Source organism: Dendronephthya gigantea, unplaced genomic scaffold (genome assembly GCF_004324835.1).
Source record: "Dendronephthya gigantea isolate DGI-Jeju-01 unplaced genomic scaffold, DenGig_1.0 000034F, whole genome shotgun sequence".
Taxonomy (NCBI): domain Eukaryota; kingdom Metazoa; phylum Cnidaria; class Anthozoa; order Malacalcyonacea; family Nephtheidae; genus Dendronephthya; species Dendronephthya gigantea.
In genome coordinates, this window is record NW_021163044.1 from 636,911 (window position 1) to 658,068 (window position 21,158).

A 21,158-nucleotide genomic window follows, 5' to 3' on the forward strand; every position below is an offset into this window, starting at 1 on the left:
TTTGATGTTGGAAACGAATTATTTGATGTTAGTAAAGATTGTTCTTACTGGAACAGTTGAATCCATTTCCTGTAAATCCAGCATTGCATTGACACTGATAAGAACCCTCGTTGTCAGTACAAGTTGCATTTGCATCGCATGGGTTAGTCAAACATTCATTCATGTCTTAAAAATACAGTTTTAAGAGTAAGAACAGGATATTTGATGTTGGAGACATGTTAATAACGCTTGTTCTTACTGGAACAGTTGACTCCATTTCCTGTAAATCCAGCATTCGCATTGACACTGATAAGAACCCTCGTTGTCAGTACAAGTGGCATTTGCATGGCACGGGTTAGTTAACATTCATCAATGTCTTTAAACAAAGTTTTAACAGTAAGAATAGGATATTTGATGTTGAAACGAATTATTTGATGTTACGTAAAGATTCTTCTTACTGGAACAGTGGAATCCATTTCCTGAAAATCCACCATTGCATTGACACTGATAAGAACCCTCGCTGTCAGTACAAGTGGCATTTGCATGGCATGGGTTAGTCAAACATTCATTGATGTCTTAAAAATACAGTTTTAAGAGTAAGAACAGGATATTTGATGTTGGAAAGATGTTAGTAAAGCTTTTCTTACTGGAACAATTGAATCCATTTCCTGTAAATCCACCATTGCATTGACACTGATAAGAACCCTCGTTGTCAGTACAAGTTGCATTTGCATCGCATGGGTTAGTCAAAACATTCATCAATGTCTTAAAAACAGTTTTAAGAGTAAGAATACGATATTTGGTTGGAACATGTTATAATGTTCTTACTGGAACAGTTGATCCATTTCCTGAAAATCCACCATTGCATTGACACTGATAAGAACCCTCGTTGTCAGTACAAGTGGCATTTGCATGGCATGGGTTAGTAAACATTCATCAATGTCTTAAAACAAATTTTAACAGTAAGAACAGGATATTTGATGTTGGACATGTTTAAAGCTTCTTCTTACTGGAACAGTGAATCCATTTCCTGAAAATCCACCATTGCATTGACACTGATAAGAACCCGCGTTGTCAGTACAAGTGGCATTTGCATCGCATGGGTTAGTCAAACATTCATGATGTCTTAAAAAAAAGTTTTAACAGTAAGAATAGGATATTTGATGTTGGAAAGATTGTTAGTAAGATTCTTCTTACTGGAACAGTTGAATCCATTTCCTGAAAATCCACCATTGCATTGACACTGATAAGAACCCTCGTTGTCAGTACAAGTGCATTTGCATCGCATGGGTTAGTCAACATTCATCATGTCTTAAAAAACAGTTTTAAGAGTAAGAACAGGATATTTGATATTGGAGACATGTTTAAAACGTTCTTCTTACTGGAACAGTTGACTCCATTTCCTGAAAATCCACCATCACATTGACACTGATAAGAACCCTCGTTGTCAGTACAAGTGGCATTTGCATGGCATGGGTTAGTCAAACATTCATTGATGTCTTAAAAACACAGTTTTAACAGTAAGAACAGGATATTTGATGTTGGAAAGATTGTTAGTAAAGATTGTTCTTACTGGAACAGTTGAATCCATTTCCTGTAAATCCACCAATGCATTGACACTGATAAGAACCCTCGTTGTCAGTACAAGTTGCATTTGCATCGCATGGGTTAGTAAACATTCATCAATGTCTTAAAAACAGTTTTAAGAGTAAGAACAGGATATTTGATTGGACGAATATTGATGTTTAAAACGCTTGTTCTTACTGGAACATTTGACTCCATTTCCTGAAAATCCACCATCGCATTGACACTGATAAGAACCCTCGTTGTCAGTACAAGTGGCATTTGCATGGCATGGGTTAGTCAAACATTCATTGATGTCTTAAAAATACAGTTTTAACAGTAAGAACAGGATATTGATGTTGGAAAGATTGTTAGTAAAGATTGTTTTTACTGGAACAGTTGAATCCATTTCCTGAAAATCCACATTGCATCCACACTATAAGAACCTCGTTGTCAGTACAAATTGCATTTGCATCGCATGGGTTAGTACACATTCGTCAATGTCTTTAAAACAAATTTTAACAGTAAGAATACGATATTTGATGTTGGAAACGAATTATTTGATGTTAGTAAAGATTCTTCTTACTGGAACAGTTGAATCCATTTCCTGAAAATCCAGCATTGCATTGACACTGATAAGAACCCTCGTTGTCAGTACAAGTGGCATTTGCATCGCATGGGTTAGTCAACATTCATCATGTCTTAAAACAAGTTTTAAGAGTAAGAATAGGATATTTCATGTTGGAAGATTGTTAGTAAAGATTGTTCTTACTGGAACAGTTGAATCCATTTCCTGAAAATCCACCATTGCATTGACACTGATAAGAACCCTCGTTGTCAGTACAAGTTGCATTTGCATCGCATGGGTTAGCCAAACATTCATGATGTCTTAAAACACGTTTTAAAGTAAGAACAGGATATTTGATGTTGGAAAGATTGTTAGTAAAGATTGTTCTTACTGGAACAGTTGAATCCATTTCCTGAAAATCCACCATTGCATTGACACTGATAAGAACCCTCGTTGTCAGTACAAGTTGCATTTGCATCGCATGGGTTAGTCAAACATTCATTGATGTCTTAAAAATACAGTTTTAACAGTAAGAACAGGATATTTGATGTTGGAAAGATTGTTAGTAAAGATTCTTCTTACTGGAACAGTTGAATCCATTTCCTGAAAATCCACCATTACATTGACACTGATAAGAACCCTCGTTGTCAATACAAGTGGCATTTGCATCGCATGGGTTAGTCATACATTCATCAATGTCTTTAAAACAAAGTTTTAAGAGTAAGAATAGGATATTTGATGTTGGAAACGAATTATTTGATGTTAGTAAAGATTCTTCTTACTGGAACAGTTGAATCCATTTCCTGAAAATCCACCATTGCATTGACACTGATAAGAACCCTCGTTGTCAGTACAAGTTGCATTTGCATCGCATGGGTTAGTCAACATTCATTCATGTCTTAAAATACAGTTTTAAGAGTAAGAACAGGATATTTGATGTTGGGACATGTAAATAACGCTTGTTCTTACTGGAACAGTTGATCCATTTCCTGAAAATCCACCATTGCATTGACACTGATAAGAACCCTCGTTGTCAGTACAAGTGGCATTTGCATCGCATGGGTTAGTCATACATTCATCATGTCTTTAAAAACAAATTTTAAAAGTAAGATATGATATTTGATGTTGGAACGGATTTTGATGTTATAAGCTTGTTCTTACTGGAACAGTTGAATCCATTTCCTGAAAATCCACCATTGCATTGACACTGATAAGAACCCTCGTTGTCAGTACAAGTGGCATTTGCATCGCATGGGTTAGTCATACATTCATCAATGTCTTTAAAACAAAGTTTTAACAATAAGTATAGGATATTTGATGTTGGAAACGAATTATTTGATGTTGGTAAAGATTCTTCTTACTGGAACAGTTGAATCCATTTCCTGTAAAACCAGCATTGCATTGACACTGATAAGAACCCTCGTTGTCAGTACAAGTGGCATTTGCATAGCATGGGTTAGTCAAACATTCATCAATGTCTTTAAAACACAGTTTCAAGAGTAAGAATAGGATATTTGATGTTGGAGAAATGTTAATAAAGATTGTTCTTACTGGAACAGTTGAATCCATTTCCTGTAAATCCACCATTGCATTGACACTGATAAGAACCCTCGTTGTCAGTACAAGTGGCATTTGCATCGCATGGGTTAGTCATACATTCATCAATGTCTTTAAAACAAAGTTTTAAGAGTAAGAATAGGATATTTCATGTTGGAAAGATTGTTAGTAAAGATTGTTCTTACTGGAACAGTTGAATCCATTTCCTGAAAATCCACCATTGCATTGACACTGATAAGAACCCTCGTTGTCAGTACAAGTTGCATTTGCATCGCATGGGTTAGCCAAACATTTATTGATGTCTTAAAAACACAGTTTTAACAGTAAGAACAGGATATTTGATGTTGGAAAGATTGTTAGTAACGCTTGTTCTTACTGGAACAGTTGAATCCATTTCCTGAAAATCCACCATCGCATTGACACTGATAAGAACCCTCGTTGTCAGTACAAGTGGCATTTGCATGGCATGGGTTAGTTAAACATTCATCAATGTCTTTAAAACAAAATTTTAACAGTAAGAATAGGATATTTGATGTTGGAAACGAATTATTTGATGTTGGTAAAGATTCTTCTTACTGGAACAGTGGAATCCATTTCCTGAAAATCCACCATTGCATTGACACTGATAAGAACCCTCGCTGTCAGTACAAGTGGCATTTGCATGGCATGGGTTAGTCAAACATTCATTGATGTCTTAAAAATACAGTTTTAACAGTAAGAACAGGATATTTGATGTTGGAAACATGTTAATAACGCTTGTTCTTACTGGAACAGTTGACTCCATTTCCTGAAAATCCACCATCACATTGACACTGATAAGAACCCTCGTTGTCAGTACAAGTGGCATTTGCATGGCATGGGTTAGTCAAACATTCATTGATGTCTTAAAAACACAGTTTTAACAGTAAGAACAGGATATTTGATGTTGGAAAGATTGTTAGTAAAGATTGTTCTTACTGGAACAGTTGAATCCATTTCCTGTAAATCCACCATTGCATTGACACTGATAAGAACCCTCGTTGTCAGTACAAGTTGCACTTGCATCGCATGGGTTAGTCAAACATTCATTCATGTCTTAAAAATACAGTTTTAAGAGTAAGAACAGGATATTTGATATTGGAGACATGTTAATAACGCTTGTTCTTACTGGAACATTTGACTCCATTTCCTGAAAATCCACCATCGCATTGACAGTGATAAGAACCCTCGTTGTCAGTACAAGTGGCATTTGCATGGCATGGGTTAGTCAAACATTCATTGATGTCTTAAAAATACAGTTTTAACAGTAAGAACAGGATATTTGATGTTGGAAAGATTGTTAGTAAAGATTGTTTTTACTGGAACAGTTGAATCCATTTCCTGAAAATCCAACATTGCATCCACACTTATAAGAACCCTCGTTGTCAGTACAAATTGCATTTGCATCGCATGGGTTAGTTACACATTCGTCAATGTCTTTAAAACAAAATTTTAACAGTAAGAATACGATATTTGATGTTGGAAACGAATTATTTGATGTTAGTAAAGATTCTTCTTACTGGAACAGTTGAATCCATTTCCTGAAAATCCAGCATTGCATTGACACTGATAAGAACCCTCGTTGTCAGTACAAGTGGCATTTGCATCGCATGGGTTAGTCATACATTCATCAATGTCTTTAAAACAAAGTTTTAAGAGTAAGAATAGGATATTTCATGTTGGAAAGATTGTTAGTAAAGATTGTTCTTACTGGAACAGTTGAATCCATTTCCTGAAAATCCACCATTGCATTGACACTGATAAGAACCCTCGTTGTCAGTACAAGTTGCATTTGCATCGCATGGGTTAGCCAAACATTCATTGATGTCTTAAAAACACAGTTTTAACAGTAAGAACAGGATATTTGATGTTGGAAAGATTGTTAGTAAAGATTGTTCTTACTGGAACAGTTGAATCCATTTCCTGAAAATCCACCATTGCATTGACACTGATAAGAACCCTCGTTGTCAGTACAAGTTGCATTTGCATCGCATGGGTTAGTCAAACATTCATTGATGTCTTAAAAATACAGTTTTAACAGTAAGAACAGGATATTTGATGTTGGAAAGATTGTTAGTAAAGATTCTTCTTACTGGAACAGTTGAATCCATTTCCTGAAAATCCACCATTACATTGACACTGATAAGAACCCTCGTTGTCAATACAAGTGGCATTTGCATCGCATGGGTTAGTCATACATTCATCAATGTCTTTAAAACAAAGTTTTAAGAGTAAGAATAGGATATTTGATGTTGGAAACGAATTATTTGATGTTAGTAAAGATTCTTCTTACTGGAACAGTTGAATCCATTTCCTGAAAATCCACCATTGCATTGACACTGATAAGAACCCTCGTTGTCAGTACAAGTTGCATTTGCATCGCATGGGTTAGTCAAACATTCATTCATGTCTTAAAAATACAGTTTTAAGAGTAAGAACAGGATATTTGATGTTGGAGACATGTAAATAACGCTTGTTCTTACTGGAACAGTTGACTCCATTTCCTGAAAATCCACCATTGCATTGACACTGATAAGAACCCTCGTTGTCAGTACAAGTGGCATTTGCATCGCATGGGTTAGTCATACATTCATCAATGTCTTTAAAACAAATTTTTAAAAGTAAGAATATGATATTTGATGTTGGAAACGGATTATTTGATGTTAGTAAAGCTTGTTCTTACTGGAACAGTTGAATCCATTTCCTGAAAATCCACCATTGCATTGACACTGATAAGAACCCTCGTTGTCAGTACAAGTGGCATTTGCATCGCATGGGTTAGTCATACATTCATCAATGTCTTTAAAACAAAGTTTTAACAATAAGTATAGGATATTTGATGTTGGAAACGAATTATTTGATATTGGTAAAGATTCTTCTTACTGGAACAGTTGAATCCATTTCCTGTAAAACCAGCATTGCATTGACACTGATAAGAACCCTCGTTGTCAGTACAAGTGGCATTTGCATAGCATGGGTTAGTCAAACATTCATCAATGTCTTTAAAACACAGTTTCAAGAGTAAGAATAGGATATTTGATGTTGGAGAAATGTTAATAAAGATTGTTCTTACTGAAACAGTTTAATCCATTTCCTGTAAATCCACCATTGCATTGACATTGATAAGAACCCTCGTTGTCAGTACAAGTGGCATTTGCATCGCATGGGTTAGTCATACATTCATCAATGTCTTTAAAACAAAGTTTTAAGAGTAAGAATAGGATATTTCATGTTGGAAACGAATTATTTGATGTTAGTAAAGATTGTTCTTACTGAAACAGTTGAATCCATTTCCTGAAAATCCACCATTGCATTCACACTGATAAGAACCCTCGTTGTCAGTACAAGTGGCATTTGCATCGCATGGGTCAGTCAAACATTCATTGATGTCTTAAAAACACAGTTTTAAGAGTAAGAATGGGATATTTGATGTTGGAACATTGTCAGTAAAGAAGATTGCGCTTACTGGAACAGTTTAATCCATTTCCATAAAATCCATCATTGCATTGACACTTATAAGAACCCTCGTTGTCTGTACAACTGGCATTTGCATCGCATGGGTTGTTTAAACATTCATCGATGTCTTAAAAATACAGTTTTGAAGAGTAACGCCGGTATTCTAAGACCTCACTCACACTCTCTCTCATTGAGTGGATGCTCAATCTCAATTAGTGCAACTCACCACTCAATGAGTGTCCACTCGCACTCACATAGTAAATGCTACACTCACACTCCAGCTATTCAAAGACACCACTCACACTCAAATAAGGCTCAGATTTTGAGTGAAGTGTGAGTGAGAGGAATACGTTCCTCGAGCTCCACTCAGTTATTCTAAGTTGTACTTTGTGACTCAAATATAATGATTCAAATATGGCGGAAATGTGGTCACATCAAACACATCATACTTAAGCTGTTTATTTGCGCCGGAATCGTAAAAGGAAAAGAAGCAGCTTCATCGTCTTGTTTCGATGATGAAGAACCACCACCATTTAACTTTCTCTCTCTTCTCCATCGCCTGTTTCGTTTCTGTGCGGGTCTTTAAATTTTCCCAACACGTTTTTTAACCGTTTTGAATCCCTGTTTTTTCACACCTCATCGGGAAGTGATTTGGTCGAATAAAGCTTCCTCGTTTTATTTTTCTCTTGCATGGTTTTGTAATCGTTCTTTTTATTTTCTGAAAGATCTTTTTGCTGCCGCACTAATTTGGTTGACAGCGACCTTTCCAATTGCAAGAAATATTGTCTACTATTGCCTACTATATCAGTAACGTCATACGAACGCATTGTGAAGTCTAACTACAGGATTACATGGTGTCTTTTCAGCCGGGGCTGAGTTTCAGCCCGGCAAACTGGGGCCAAAGTATTTTTCAATTACATGACAAGTTTCAGCCCGGGCTGTGTTTATGACACGTCAGAATTATTTTAAAACCAGGCTGAAATTTCAGCCCGGGCTCAGTTTGTAAAGGCTGGTAGTAGAACTATTTCAATTCTTCCAGCGCTTCAAAATCCCGAATGACAATAACTTGACCTTTAAAACACTATGACAGCACATGCATAAAAGTGCAATAAACAAACGAAAAAGCATTGTCAAGGCGAATTTTTTTGTCCGGGTTTAAGTTTATTTACGATTACATGACAATAACACTATGTTTCAGCCCAGGCTGAAGTTTCAGCCCGGGTAACTCAAACCGGGCTGAAATTCTTGTCATGTAATCGCGTGCGCGATTTCGTTAAGATTTTATAACAACCCCAGGCTCCATGTAAAAACACTCCATGTAATCAGCCTCTTAAAGGCATTCGTCAATGTCTTAAAAATTATAGGGTTAAGACCTCTGTGAGAATAGGCCATTTAATGTAAAACATATCAGGTAAAGATTGTTCTTACCGGAACAGTTAAATCCATTTCCTGAAAATCCATCATTGCATTGACACTGATAAGAACCCTCGTTGTCAGTACAATTGGCATTTGCATCGCACGGGTTAGTCAAACATTCATTGATGTCTTAAAAATACAGTTTTAAGAGTAAGATTAGGATATTTGATGTTGGAAATATGTCAGTAAAGATTGTTCTTACTGGAACAGTTGAATCCATTTCCTGAAAATCCACCATTGCATTCACACTGATAAGAACCCTCGTTGTCAGTACAATTGGCATTTGCATTGCATGGATTGCTTAAACGGCATTCGTCAATGTCTTAAAAATGATAGCGTTAACACGTCAGTGTAAGAATAGGCCATTTAATGTAAAGCATATTAGGTAAAGATTGTTCTTACTGGAACAGTTAAATCCATTTCCTGAAAATCCATCATTACATCGACACTCATAAGAACTTTCTTTGTCAGTACAAGTGGCATTTGCATGACAAGGTTTCGTTAAACATTCATCAGTGTCTAGTAATTATAATCACAAATTATCAGCCAGAAGACAACAATACACAACATTTCAAGTTACATGGTATTTAAAACAATTTTGACCTACTTGTACAATTTACTCCATTGCCAGAAAATCCCGGATTACAAATGCATTCAAAAGAACCCTCGTTGTCAGAACAGTTAGCATTGGTATGACATGGGCTGTTTAAACATTCATTTATATCTACAAATTACCACAAATAAACAGAACAATAAGCTACAAAGCTGTATATTTGAACTAAATTACAGTTGCAAAATTCAACGGCTTGCAATGGAAAAAATCCAGCTTACTTGAACACGAAAGTCGACCATCACCGGAAAATCCTGGTTTACATCGACAATCATAGGAACCGATTTTATCTATGCATTCTGCATTGACATCGCAAGAACTATTTTGCAGGCATTCATTAATAGTATCTAGAGATATAGAAGTAGATAGGATTGCGATTACAAGTATTTTAACTTTCTACAGCAGAGACTATGCAGGAAAACTTACCAACAACAACGGCTTCAAAAAGTGGACTTGGTTGACTTGTGGCTTCATCAGAACCTTCACCATATATAACACTGACATTCCAATAATAGGTTTCATTCGCTATAACTGTAATATTCTCTACAATCTGATAACCAATTCCAGTTTCGTTATCCCAATTAGTTGAATTGAATGAGAGGACCACGCCACTTCCCGCTTGCTCAATTCTTAACTTCTTAACGCCAGCAAAGTTGCATCGTTTTGCTTTCCACGTAATTTTTGCACGGGTTGAAGAAAGATACTCGACTGATACGATAGACGGTGGATCAGGATCTAAGCGTAAATGGAATTGCTTTTGACAAAGTTATGAAAATCCTGTTGTGGAACGAAATGATTGCACTAGAACCTGTCCGGCTTGTGGTTGGTCAGATGCTAAACACTGAATGCCTTGAAGTGTCAATGTAATAGCAAATGGAACAACTAAGATACCATTGAAATGTTCTGCTTTTACATACCTATCAATGGTGTACGGTCCACCAAGTTTACAAAATGTTTCATATTCTCATCCAAAACAACAAAACGGATAAGACCAGTATCCGCACATGTCAGGTTACGTTCAACCTTAACCCTCCAATAAACATCTTCACTCATCACTCTTAGATAATCCGTATAGTTCATCCATGAACTGTCTGGGTGATCCAATCTTTCAGCGTAAATTTGTGGTCTGGGATAGCCAAGAAATAGAACCTTGATTGTTTTTAGTCTTCCACGTCGTACTTTTGACCTCAAATTATTCTCTACATGTTGCACAACAATAGGCGCTGAAATTTAGGAGAAAATTAGAATCTATAAAGCTTTTCGAATATCAGTCCTCAATTGGAAATGACTTGGCTAAACTATTTAATTAGAATATTCAATGAAAGGTTTTCTGAAGGAAACGCATGTCAGTGGTCAGAATAAAGTAGAAAACCTTCATAATAAGATTTAATAAACTTCTACAATAAAAATATGTATCTATGCTTGAAAACGCCTACTTGATGTGTATAAATATACTGGCGCTCAATACCTTCCACGGTCAGAGGGATTTTTCCTTCTTGAAACATCCCACCAGAGTTTATTTGACAAGTGTACACGCCACAATCGTGATAGTCGAAGTTATATAAAGTTATGGAACCATACAGATATTCTCCTTCAATCCAAGACCGTTTGTTACTGTTGTTCAAATGCGATGGTTCTCCTATCGTTTTCTTGTACCATAAGAAGGTGGATGACGTTTCCGTATCCAAGATTTGACAGGTGATGGTCACTGTCTCATTCCTTTTCAAAAGATAACCAACTGGACGTCTCTCAGTTGCTGTACTTGACGAAGTATTCGACTTAAAACTGATGGTTATGTTATCTGAAAATATCCAAATTAATTACACTGAAAATTCAGGAAGGTAATGAAGTGGATTTTCAACTCAACAATTAATCGACTACGTTCATTGACTAATCATTTGTTGGTGCATAGATTTGAATACCATGCAAGTGTCTTTTCAATTGCAATAAAGAATCTTTACATACCAGATAAAACAGCATAATATGACAGCGAATCTTGACTCCATACGGGATATGACACCCGTATGATCCACTGTGTTTTGAATGTTGTGCTGAACTCAGGTCCTTTTTCAACCATCGTAATACCGACACCAGATTCGGTGTTATAACTATTGTTGGCACTCGAAGTGTTTTGATAGAGAGTAGTTCCACTTATTACATCCGTCACAGTAATGTAGATTTGTTGAGGAGGGAGCATATTGCATAGACCAGCGCTCCACGTCAGTTTCACTCTTGACTGTGACTCGCTCGTCACAGAAATAATTTTTGGAGGGTCAGGATCTAAAAGTAGTTAGGATCATATACGATGCCATACGATACAATGTATCAACACCACATGCAAGTTATATCAAATACACAAAACATAACATAAATTGGGTTGCAACGTCTATAAAGGTGATCCAAAAAAAGACCACAGAGTCTAGCTGACCTTGGATTACAGTTTTTTGAAAATTCTATGAACCAGGAGGTTATACAGTACCTGTAATAATAAATGGTGAGGAGAATGAAAACCTTGACCGTGAGTAATCTGCTTGTTCCACAGCAACGAGATGAGGTCCAGTATTTGAACACATGAAAGAGGGATACTGGGCAGACAGTTTTAAGTAACCATCTGCAGTAAACTCGGATTTTCTTCCTCTGAAGTTGATGTAGTTTCCTGTCCTCACATTAAGTATTTGAATTTCGGCGTTATAGATCGGAAAACCTTGAAGAATCATTGCTGCTGTGTATGTGGAATTGTAAGCCGCTCCAAGAGGCATCAAAGATTGTTGTACAACCTTGACGCTTGCTAAAATTGTAGAGAATGCTCGTGTAAATATAAATATAAATGCTTGAAAGGACATGTGGAAGAAAAGAGGCAGAATAGTAATATCACTTAATATAAAGAAAATGAAAAGAGAATTGAAGAACAGTCATTAATAAAAGGAACTGTGCCAAATACAAGAAGGGAAGAACGATCACATCAGGAAATGAACAGGAATCGGAATTGAAGAAGGAAAGAAGATAGAGGATTGAAAGAAATAAGACTCACCATAGACATATAATGTTGCGTGGTCAGCTCCTTCATTATTTCCCGCAGAGCCAAAGCAACTGTAAGTGCCTGAGTCCGCGTACTCAAACTTGGAAATATTTATCACACTTGTCCATGCAAAGCCAGATGATGAAAATTCTGGATGAAATTCCTCGCTTATAACTGATTCATTTCCTCGATATGAACGCTTATTCCATGTTCTCTGGGGTGGGGTACTGGAGATTACTGTGCAAGTGAGCACTATACTTTGTTCCAGTTGAATATGGTATGCACCGTCATTTCCAGGTAGCACGTACGAATTGCCATCTTGTATTGATATTTTGACAGCAATTTCGTCTGTTGATGAAATGGAAATATATCAATTCCTCCTGCAGTTCTTTCTATTGTGACTGATTAGTTGGTTTGAGATGCACAATGATAATCAATCATGGCACATGTGTGCGACAACCTATGCTGTTTTATTAGAGAATTGCAGATGTGAAGAGATTTGCATGATAAAATGAATGATAATATTTTCCGTCAGTTACCAAATATATCACGTTTACTCTCCGCACTCAGTTTTCTATACTCACCTGAGATCTTTGTCGAAACAGCGGCACTTTCCTGACTCCAAATCGTCTCATCACCATAATTATAGAGTACAGCGACCGTCCACTTATACTCAATATTCAAAGCAAACTCATTTTGAGGCACAATGAAAGAACCTTTACCAGTGCTTGCGTTCCAGGACGTGTTATTTGTTTCAAAGAGGATCGGAGTATTTGAAGCATTAGGGTAGAATGAAACACGAACTGCTCTTACTGGCCCCCCATTACATCCGGGGGAGTACCACTGGACCACAGCTCGGCTGGTACCGTTGTATGTTACTGTGACGGATGTGGGGGGATCTGGGTCTGAAATTATAAAAAGATATTTTAATCGACAAATTCTAAAATTTACATCGCTGTTTACAATCACTCACCTTTTAATCGCAGTGTTTTCGGAAACAGATATCTTTTGCTGGTACCATCAGTCCTGACACTAAAGCTATGTTGTCCGGTATGAGCACATCTGCATTTATCGTAAACTCCAAAAAGAACAGCAAAAAATTGTAGCGTCCAACCTTGCCCAGCCCTTGCCGAGCTGCGTACGTACTGTCCTGTTGACCAATCTTTTCTTTCAAAGATAAACTCATCAAATGCTTCCCCCAAACCAATCAAGAAAAATACAAAACTGGAATCGAAGTTGGCGATATATTCGCTTGACGAACTCGAAGTGGCAACTGCTTCAAAATAACCTAACATGATAGAACGAATATTGGAAAAACATGAATGCAGTCTTTTGGCCATATTTTATCAAGGGCATCATATAATTATCGCTATGTTAACAGTTAACTTAATTTTTGTGGAACGAGACTTGCCATCATCTATCAGCCATAGTATCCAGGACAACAGACCGCAGGACAAATTTGTGAGCACACCCTTCCTTCCCAATCAAGAAAGCAGGCAGGTGTTTTGCTGCCCTTGCCAGACTTGTCGCGGTTTCAGTTACAAAAATCCATTATTTACCTTGTATATTGAGATACAGCTCTCTATGTTGAACACTCTTATTTCCAATCTTTGTTTCGCAAGTGTATTTACCAGCAACGTCTTTGTCGAAAGGTGGGATATCTATGTCAATTTTCCACAGATTTTTGCCTTCAGAGCGGGGATTGTTAAACGTAGCAAGTGTTTCGACTGGCCATAAAAGAATAGGGTCTCGTTTCAGTATTAAAGTTGGTTTTATTACTGAAGCAACTTGACATGTAGCTGTGAGATTTGTCCCTCTTTTCACCAACAAGCCACGAAACGAGTTTGGCAGTCCTGGGGCATCAACTTGGATAATGGAGGATATGAAAGAATCTAAAGAACATAAGATTGTTGGTAATAAGTGCGTTGCATTCAACCGCAGAATTTAAAATAACGTTTTCAATCAGTAAATTTAAAATTACTTTAGTGATATTTGTCTGCAAGATCGATTACCTGGAATCAGGAAATTGAACACCGCACTATCATCACTGAATACAACATCACCATTCACAACATAGCGTGTATTTAGTTTGATTGTAAGTGTGGTGTTAGGGTAAAGTAGAATTGAAGAGATTACATGAAAAGTGCTGTTTGTGTTGGTTAGTAGAGTCCAGTTTGTGGAACCATTCACTGTCTCATCTGTTGATTCTGTTTGGTAATATACCATGGTTGTAAAAGGAAATATGAGAGAACAACCACCATGTGACCACGTGATATTCACACCACCATTATCCTCGGCAGTTACATTAGTGACGTTCGGCTGAACATTAGGATCTATAGATGTGGATCAATTGTGAATATATGGGTAATTTTTCTTAACTGGGAGTTTTAAAATGAAGGGTCTGTATGTTTGAACCTTTTTAAGGTTCTAGATAGTTTGGTCAAACTGCATTAATGTAGAAAATTTTGTATTGATAGTTTGATGAAACTGTTGATAAATCGTTCTTCTTTATTAATAGAGCCATGCTTAGATTTATTCCATTTTTGTTTAAAGTTCTATTGTCATATTGGGCAAAAAAGTTAAAAATTCCTACCACAAACTTGAAGACTAAGATCATCCAAAGCAATCGCCAGATTTGGACCAGCGAAAAACGCCACTAAATTTGCCTAGAAGAAGATAACTCGATGAAATCACTGCACGACTTGTTGTAGAAGAATACACGCTACCATATGTGCGATATATTCTCTATTGCTGTCCGAGGGAGAGGCTGAAGTCATGAAGGTAACATGTCATGAAATAACTATGAAAATCAAACCAACCTACCGAGAAAGATGAATTCACTTTCATTTCAAATTGTTTATATTGCCAGTTCCTTACACCACGTGAAGTTGTGTTCCAGATTGATAAAGTTTCAGAAGCATGTTTAATAGAAGCGGACAAAACTCCTTCGTCCTGTCCGTAGATGAAAAACCAGAATCGTAAACGGAACAATTGTCCTCCAGAAAACTGAGAAATAGAAGAGGAGAGGCTGCCTCCAGGCAGTTGTCTGAATGTCAAAAATTTCGCAGTGGGATCTGAAATAATCAAAAAGAAATTGAAATTTATGAAAATTATTATACTCAGAAATCGGACTTGCTGATCGTGGTAGGCCTCAATGTCATGATTGGGATCGAGCAAAGTTAAAATGAAATAGCCGTCGTGGAATAAATGTGGGCAATGTCATTTTTCTGGGTCTAATAATAATTAATTACCTTCACATTTTCCAGAAGTATGATCATAATAGGGCATATTCCCCATAAATACATTCTGATTACCAATACCAGTTATCGCAGCACTGACATCTCCAAAACCATTACACACACTATTCTCAAAAGAACAATCTTGATTTGTGGGCTGCACACACTTGCGTGTATTAGCGGAGTAGTCTTGAGCACACCAGGTTCCTGAGTCACATGGTGTTGACAGACATGATGCACGACCAACACTAGATGAGGTTCCTTATGAAAGAAAGAATAAAAAAGATGAAACAGATGTTTAACCACCGACAAATGAAAGCAACAACCATTTGTTCAACTCCTCGATATTAAAAGGTAAAGCATTTATCATTTATCCTTTGTTCTAACATCATTCTCTATCATTTTATAAAAAGAAGAAGAAAATAACAGCGAGCCTACCATTCTTATGCAGTTGTTCGACTTCTGAAGAATTAAGTGCTCGTTTCCATATAATCAGGTCATCAATGAGCAAACTTGAAAAGCTTTCACCGCTGGAAGTTTTCTCATAGCCCACTGTGATGACATCATCAAAATATCCAGGAGTTTGATTTGCATCAGAAATATTGGTTGAGACGACAAGTTTCCCGTTTTCGTAATACTTCAATCCATCTGCCTCTTTCCACGTGGCTGTCACGAGGAAGACACCCATAGGGATGCAGCTACGTTCAATAGTCCAGCTCTTGTCCACACCTTGGTAAGTGATGAAGAATTTCCCTGCTTTAACAAAGACGTGAAAACCAGCATTGCCCATGCGCAATACGATCTCTCCAGATAAATACTGCAGCCAAAATGATACGGTTAATCCCTCTGTGCAATGTACTGGGTTTACCAAGCAAGGATCTTTAATTGTCGCTATGAAACAGAACGTTTACTGTCAAGATTATTTACATATGGAAAAATGGAAAGGATTGCCTGTTGCTGCAACCCTACGAAAACGGAACAGTAAGAACTTGCAAGGATTACCTGAAATCAGTGCTCCTGAGCCATCACGATCTAATTTTGCAACATTACCAAGGTCAACAGATTTGTAAATACGCGCATCTCCTAAAGCAGTGACATATAAAGTTGGATTGAAGTGGAAGCTATCTTAATAAAGCTAGTGATACGAAGTATACCTATATATAATGCACACAATGTCGGAGACGTACCATATCTGGTAAAATGAATACGGCTAACTTTGTCGATAAAGCGATTTCCGAATAGAATAATGTTAAATCCCCAGTAATGTAGTAATCCATTCGTTGAGACTGTGAGATCTAGAGAAAATGGAAAACTGGATTTAAAAACAAGGAGTAAAGGAATATACTTGTCGAGTGATAAACTTTATTTATTATTCATTTTCTCCACACCATTCAGCTAGTGTGCCACCCCCCGTAACCAATTATGTATTGAAATATATCTCACCTTTGCTGACACTCATATTGCAGTAAAAACCAGTTGCATCGTCACCACAATCACAATATCTCTGGCCGTTATACTCTTGACAAGTCTTATTCCCAAAGCACTGACTATCATCGTTGCACTCTATAGCTTGAGAACAGTCAACTCCGATGTAACTGGCTGGACAGTTACACCTGCTCTCTCCACTCCCATCATCAGTAACACAAGAACCTCCGTTGAGACAGGCGGAAGAACACGTTGCTGACGTTGTAACTGTTGACAAGAGCAAAAAAAGAATTATAAAGAGAGGTTGATTCTGCCTCCTCCACAGGCCCTCGTTCTTCCCATGAGGCAACTGAACGAGGGTCTGCGGAGGAGGCAGAGGTTGACTGGGGATGGCGGGTGACATTTTAGTTTAACCCTCAGTTTTCACACCTGTGTGTGCGGGTGAACTCGTAGGTCTTTGCCAATCAAGTCACTTCTTATAATCTGAAGTTATCAATTTCTATCAGAGCTCCCCCATGAAAAATACCCTCAATTTCATTCATTGAAGCAAGGCTGTCAAATGTGTTACATAATCGTTGCGTAGGTACCAAAAATTATTAAGAGAATTCAACAATGAAATGGCTGGTTGAAATGCGTGGAAGCCCTCCTTCGAGTGCGATCTAATATGTCCCTCAAGGTCTCAAAAATATATGCCTCAAACCCGCCTTAGTATAGAACGTGACGGTTGGTTATTCCAGGCATAATAAACTAGACGAGTAAGATCTAGATGGATTAGTCTCTCGGTGGCAATTTCACAGCAGCATGCTGAAGCATTGAAATATCACATTAGGTGGGATGAATAGACAACCAGAACATATATTTTATATCCTTGCTGGCGTCAGCTGCTTTTAAGTTTGGTCGATAAGAGTTTAGCTTTTCGTTTCTGCAAGAGTTCAGTTTTTAAACGATGTGGCAACAATAGCCTAGAGGGATTTTCGGTTAGGTTTATTTAGCGAACTGACTCAAACGAAGAAACAAAATTTAGGAAATAAATTGTTCGGCATTCTGAGTGCGTGGGAGAGTGACCGGCAGCTTTGACGTGCCTTTAGAAAACGGTAAAATCATTCAAATCCTCCGCATTGTGTTCAATTAGCTGTAAAATATGGCCAAATTGTTGCTGTTGCAAAATTTAAAAACGTCGACTTTACATATATCAGGCTAGCCACGTAGAGATATGAAAAAACTCAATTTTTGAGCATCTTAAGTATTTGTATGTCGCATTAATTCTACCTTAAAACAGCAGTTAATGTTAACACAGGGAATGTAAATATTGTTAATTCAGGATCAAGCAAAGTTCAATGACCTTCTGACAGAATATGACTTGCTATGTCACATTAAATTACACTTTACCTTTGTGACGATTCTCACTGCTTTTCCCTATTATTTGTGTTTCTTTGTAGCTGCACTTTCCCGTGCGAACATTACAATTATATATTACAAGCAGAGAAAAGAATATAAAAAATTAGCAGTCTTGCTTACCAATTATATTTGAGGATGACCACACTAGGAATAACCAGTAAAGGTTGGGCACAATCATTGCCCCGACCTGTAGAAAATATGAAATAGGTTTAATTGAGGAGATTGCAAAGTGAATGTTCAAAATTTTGTTAAAAAATGTTGTGGGATGGCGATTATCAGTTTGATTGCCGTATTACTGGATGAATGAGCGAAAGAAATTCCACTATCCCAGACCTTTCATCACACTTCGTCTTCAAGAAACTGGTAATTGGGTTACATACCAACCAGGCAAGCTAAAAATTAGCCTCACCACGGTAGGATCGAACCTGCGACCTTTGGTTTACCATGGACAAGTCTGATGCTCGACGAATGAAAGTTCCGAAATAACACCGAACCGTCTAAACCTAGTGGCCGCTCAGTTGGAGTAATCGATTGACCTGAGTAATACAATCATTGTCAATAATTGTTAGTCTTAATTTCTCCTTATACTTCAGTGAAAGAGGTTTCTCAGTGCATGATGACAGCGCGTGATAAGGAAACGACAACATATATTTCTTTACTTCTGGTCGGCTCGAAAATATACCGAAGCACTCGCAGGCTAAGTTTGAATAAAAATCATTACACATTACTTTGCAAAAGGCTATGAAGTTTCCTGAGAAGACAAAAAACAAGATTTGAAGTGCGGAAAGCATGTACGTATAGATTAAACACTCACTGTCGACAGCATTGGATATATTTAATATGTCTTATATGATCATTCTTCATTCAAATCAGTTCCCTTCACTCATATATTAAGATGATTTCAAATTCTTTCGATTGCTTTTTATCCTGAGAAGTCCTCAGACATAGAATCAGTATTTGGCAAGCAATCATGTTTACCAAATCTAGTAAATATTTACCTAACCCTATTAGTTGATGTCGAGAATTTTCAGTATCAACAAATCTTTGCTGATGGCAAAACAGTTGAAAAATAATTGGTTAAGCCTATAAAAGTCGAGTATCATCCAGAAAAGGTGGTATTTCTTCTCCAATATTGCTAAATGAATATTATTAGACGCGAGTACTTGTCGAATACTGTATGATGTACTTACAGTGAAGTTTTTAACCGATCATAATATACAATGCGGCCATTGGTAAAACTCATTGTGTCGTTTAATGAGGAATCAATTTGTACATTAAGAGGTTAATGACCACAACTGTTTTGTCAACTATAAGAGGTCGGCTGCCGCATGCCTAACACTTACTTACCAGTATTCCAGTGTCCTGAGGCTCAGTCGAGTTTAGTCGCCGAAATCGACAAGCAAGGCAAGTTTACGCTGAAAATACAAACTGTCAAGTATACAGATACAAGAACAAACAATACCGGTGATCTTCTGTGTTGTCACTCCAAGAAGTACGATTATAATATTTCGATACAACGTACCTTGGTTAAAAACGAAAATAAAAACAAAATAAGCTACCCACAACGCAATATGAAGTTCGTATCGATAATCTTTAGATTGATTAAATATCCTAAGATAGATATCCTGTTGAGTAAGACAATGCCGACTGTGAATAAATGAAATTCTCGGTCATAATAGAAACCTTGAAATACTCTCGTGATATGCTTGGAAGAACACCTGGACAAAAGAACGCTTACATCGGAATAATAAAATTGAGAAATCACGCTGTGCACAGCGATTATGTAGGTTGAAAATGATGGATAACGAAAAGTCTCTTTGTATAAACAGATTCCTAAATTCTATCTCTCATGTATGTGGTATATCCCGGTATTATACACAACGCAGGTTAGTCAGGTTTTGAAAATAGACAAGCTTGTTTATTTATTTCATTTCCAGGATTCGAAAGAGTTGTTTTTATAGGTCTGCCTAATTGCATCCATGCTTATCAATCCTATACCTTCATTCAGGGTCTTTCTGCAAGGAATCTTTAATAGAATCTACTGCAAGTAAGGTGTTCTGAGGAAATGAAAAAGCCTCGATCGTATAAACAAGTCCTTGCCTGCCGTACACGGAATGTCTGAGCAATATGTAATTACCGTGGGTGGCATTTGACTCAGTTGGTTCAATTCCAACCTCCAAAATGATATGACGTCATTTTCTCTTGATCAAACATTGAAATATGCTCTCAAATTAGCCCTAAAACTGAAGCTAACCCCGACCCCTGTCCCTTACCAAGAGGTTTATTATTATAATGTATAGCGCCATGTCATATTGGCGGATGGAAACAAGTGAAAATCCGGCTAAGAATGAAAGCATAAACTATTTCGCAGCAAAAATTCTCTCCAAACGTACGTGATACCCGATTGAGCTGTTCGTTGTCATATTAGCCCAGATCAGAAAAAATATTGTAACATCTTCAGCAAGCTTAAATCACTAGTGAGATATCAAAATACCTCAGTCGAATTGTGCGATAAAAATCTACGTAAATGATTTACCTAAATATAGATGGCCTTGTAATAAACTTTCCACCCACTGTCCACAGATAGCATCAGTTTAAAAGAGTGGATAATTATACCTCATTATTGCGTAAAATCCATTAGTATCATTGACTGCGTAAAATAGTCAGGTTTTGGTTTTAGATGCGAGCAGAAAGATCACGACGTTATGGCCGACTGCCATTTGTTAACCGTGTTTAATACCCCACTGGTTTACGCAGAAGTCTAGGTCTAGCCTTGCTTTGAACTATATTTTCGTACTAGATTTCAACCCAATTCAGCGTAGTCTTAATCAAATAATCATGATTGTATTTCCTTGAAAGGAGGCTCCCTAAAATCCAGTTGTCAATGTCTGTGTGTGTTCAGGCTCTAGGATT

General features: G+C 37.2%; 1 protein-coding gene across 50 annotated transcripts in view; it reads right to left on the reverse strand.

The window, feature by feature from the left end:
* Positions 1 to 19,893, reverse strand: part of LOC114525371 — a 36,148-nt gene extending 16,255 nt beyond the window's left edge. For 22 of the 50 annotated variants that reach the window (XM_028546680.1, XM_028546668.1, XM_028546661.1 and 19 more), the window contains exons 1-49: positions 19,436 to 19,579; positions 18,366 to 18,432; positions 16,866 to 17,114; positions 16,610 to 16,717; positions 16,425 to 16,505; positions 15,861 to 16,313; positions 15,438 to 15,683; positions 15,010 to 15,260; positions 14,780 to 14,852; positions 14,199 to 14,519; positions 13,746 to 14,078; positions 13,160 to 13,474; positions 12,771 to 13,091; positions 12,199 to 12,534; positions 11,647 to 11,955; positions 11,133 to 11,447; positions 10,636 to 10,968; positions 10,085 to 10,390; positions 9,594 to 9,902; positions 9,389 to 9,514; positions 9,165 to 9,281; positions 8,960 to 9,076; positions 8,760 to 8,879; positions 8,570 to 8,686; positions 7,152 to 7,268; positions 6,959 to 7,075; positions 6,759 to 6,875; positions 6,569 to 6,685; positions 6,369 to 6,485; positions 6,169 to 6,285; positions 5,979 to 6,095; positions 5,779 to 5,895; positions 5,588 to 5,704; positions 5,397 to 5,513; positions 5,206 to 5,322; positions 5,006 to 5,122; positions 4,815 to 4,931; positions 4,625 to 4,741; positions 4,434 to 4,550; positions 4,244 to 4,360; positions 4,044 to 4,160; positions 3,853 to 3,969; positions 3,662 to 3,778; positions 3,472 to 3,588; positions 3,272 to 3,388; positions 2,693 to 2,809; positions 2,502 to 2,618; positions 1,744 to 1,860; positions 49 to 165 (exon numbers count right to left, since the gene is read on the reverse strand). In XM_028546680.1, the coding sequence (XP_028402481.1) occupies positions 49 to 165; positions 1,744 to 1,860; positions 2,502 to 2,618; positions 2,693 to 2,809; positions 3,272 to 3,388; positions 3,472 to 3,588; positions 3,662 to 3,778; positions 3,853 to 3,969; positions 4,044 to 4,160; positions 4,244 to 4,360; positions 4,434 to 4,550; positions 4,625 to 4,741; positions 4,815 to 4,931; positions 5,006 to 5,122; positions 5,206 to 5,322; positions 5,397 to 5,513; positions 5,588 to 5,704; positions 5,779 to 5,895; positions 5,979 to 6,095; positions 6,169 to 6,285; positions 6,369 to 6,485; positions 6,569 to 6,685; positions 6,759 to 6,875; positions 6,959 to 7,075; positions 7,152 to 7,268; positions 8,570 to 8,686; positions 8,760 to 8,879; positions 8,960 to 9,076; positions 9,165 to 9,281; positions 9,389 to 9,514; positions 9,594 to 9,902; positions 10,085 to 10,390; positions 10,636 to 10,968; positions 11,133 to 11,447; positions 11,647 to 11,955; positions 12,199 to 12,534; positions 12,771 to 13,091; positions 13,160 to 13,474; positions 13,746 to 14,078; positions 14,199 to 14,519; positions 14,780 to 14,852; positions 15,010 to 15,260; positions 15,438 to 15,683; positions 15,861 to 16,313; positions 16,425 to 16,505; positions 16,610 to 16,717; positions 16,866 to 17,114; positions 18,366 to 18,423 (8,239 nt within the window). In that variant the 5' untranslated portion in view covers positions 18,424 to 18,432; positions 19,436 to 19,579. The other 28 variants (XM_028546635.1, XM_028546634.1, XM_028546637.1 and 25 more) reach the window with 28 other exon arrangements.
* Positions 19,894 to 21,158: the final 1,265 nt, after the last annotated feature.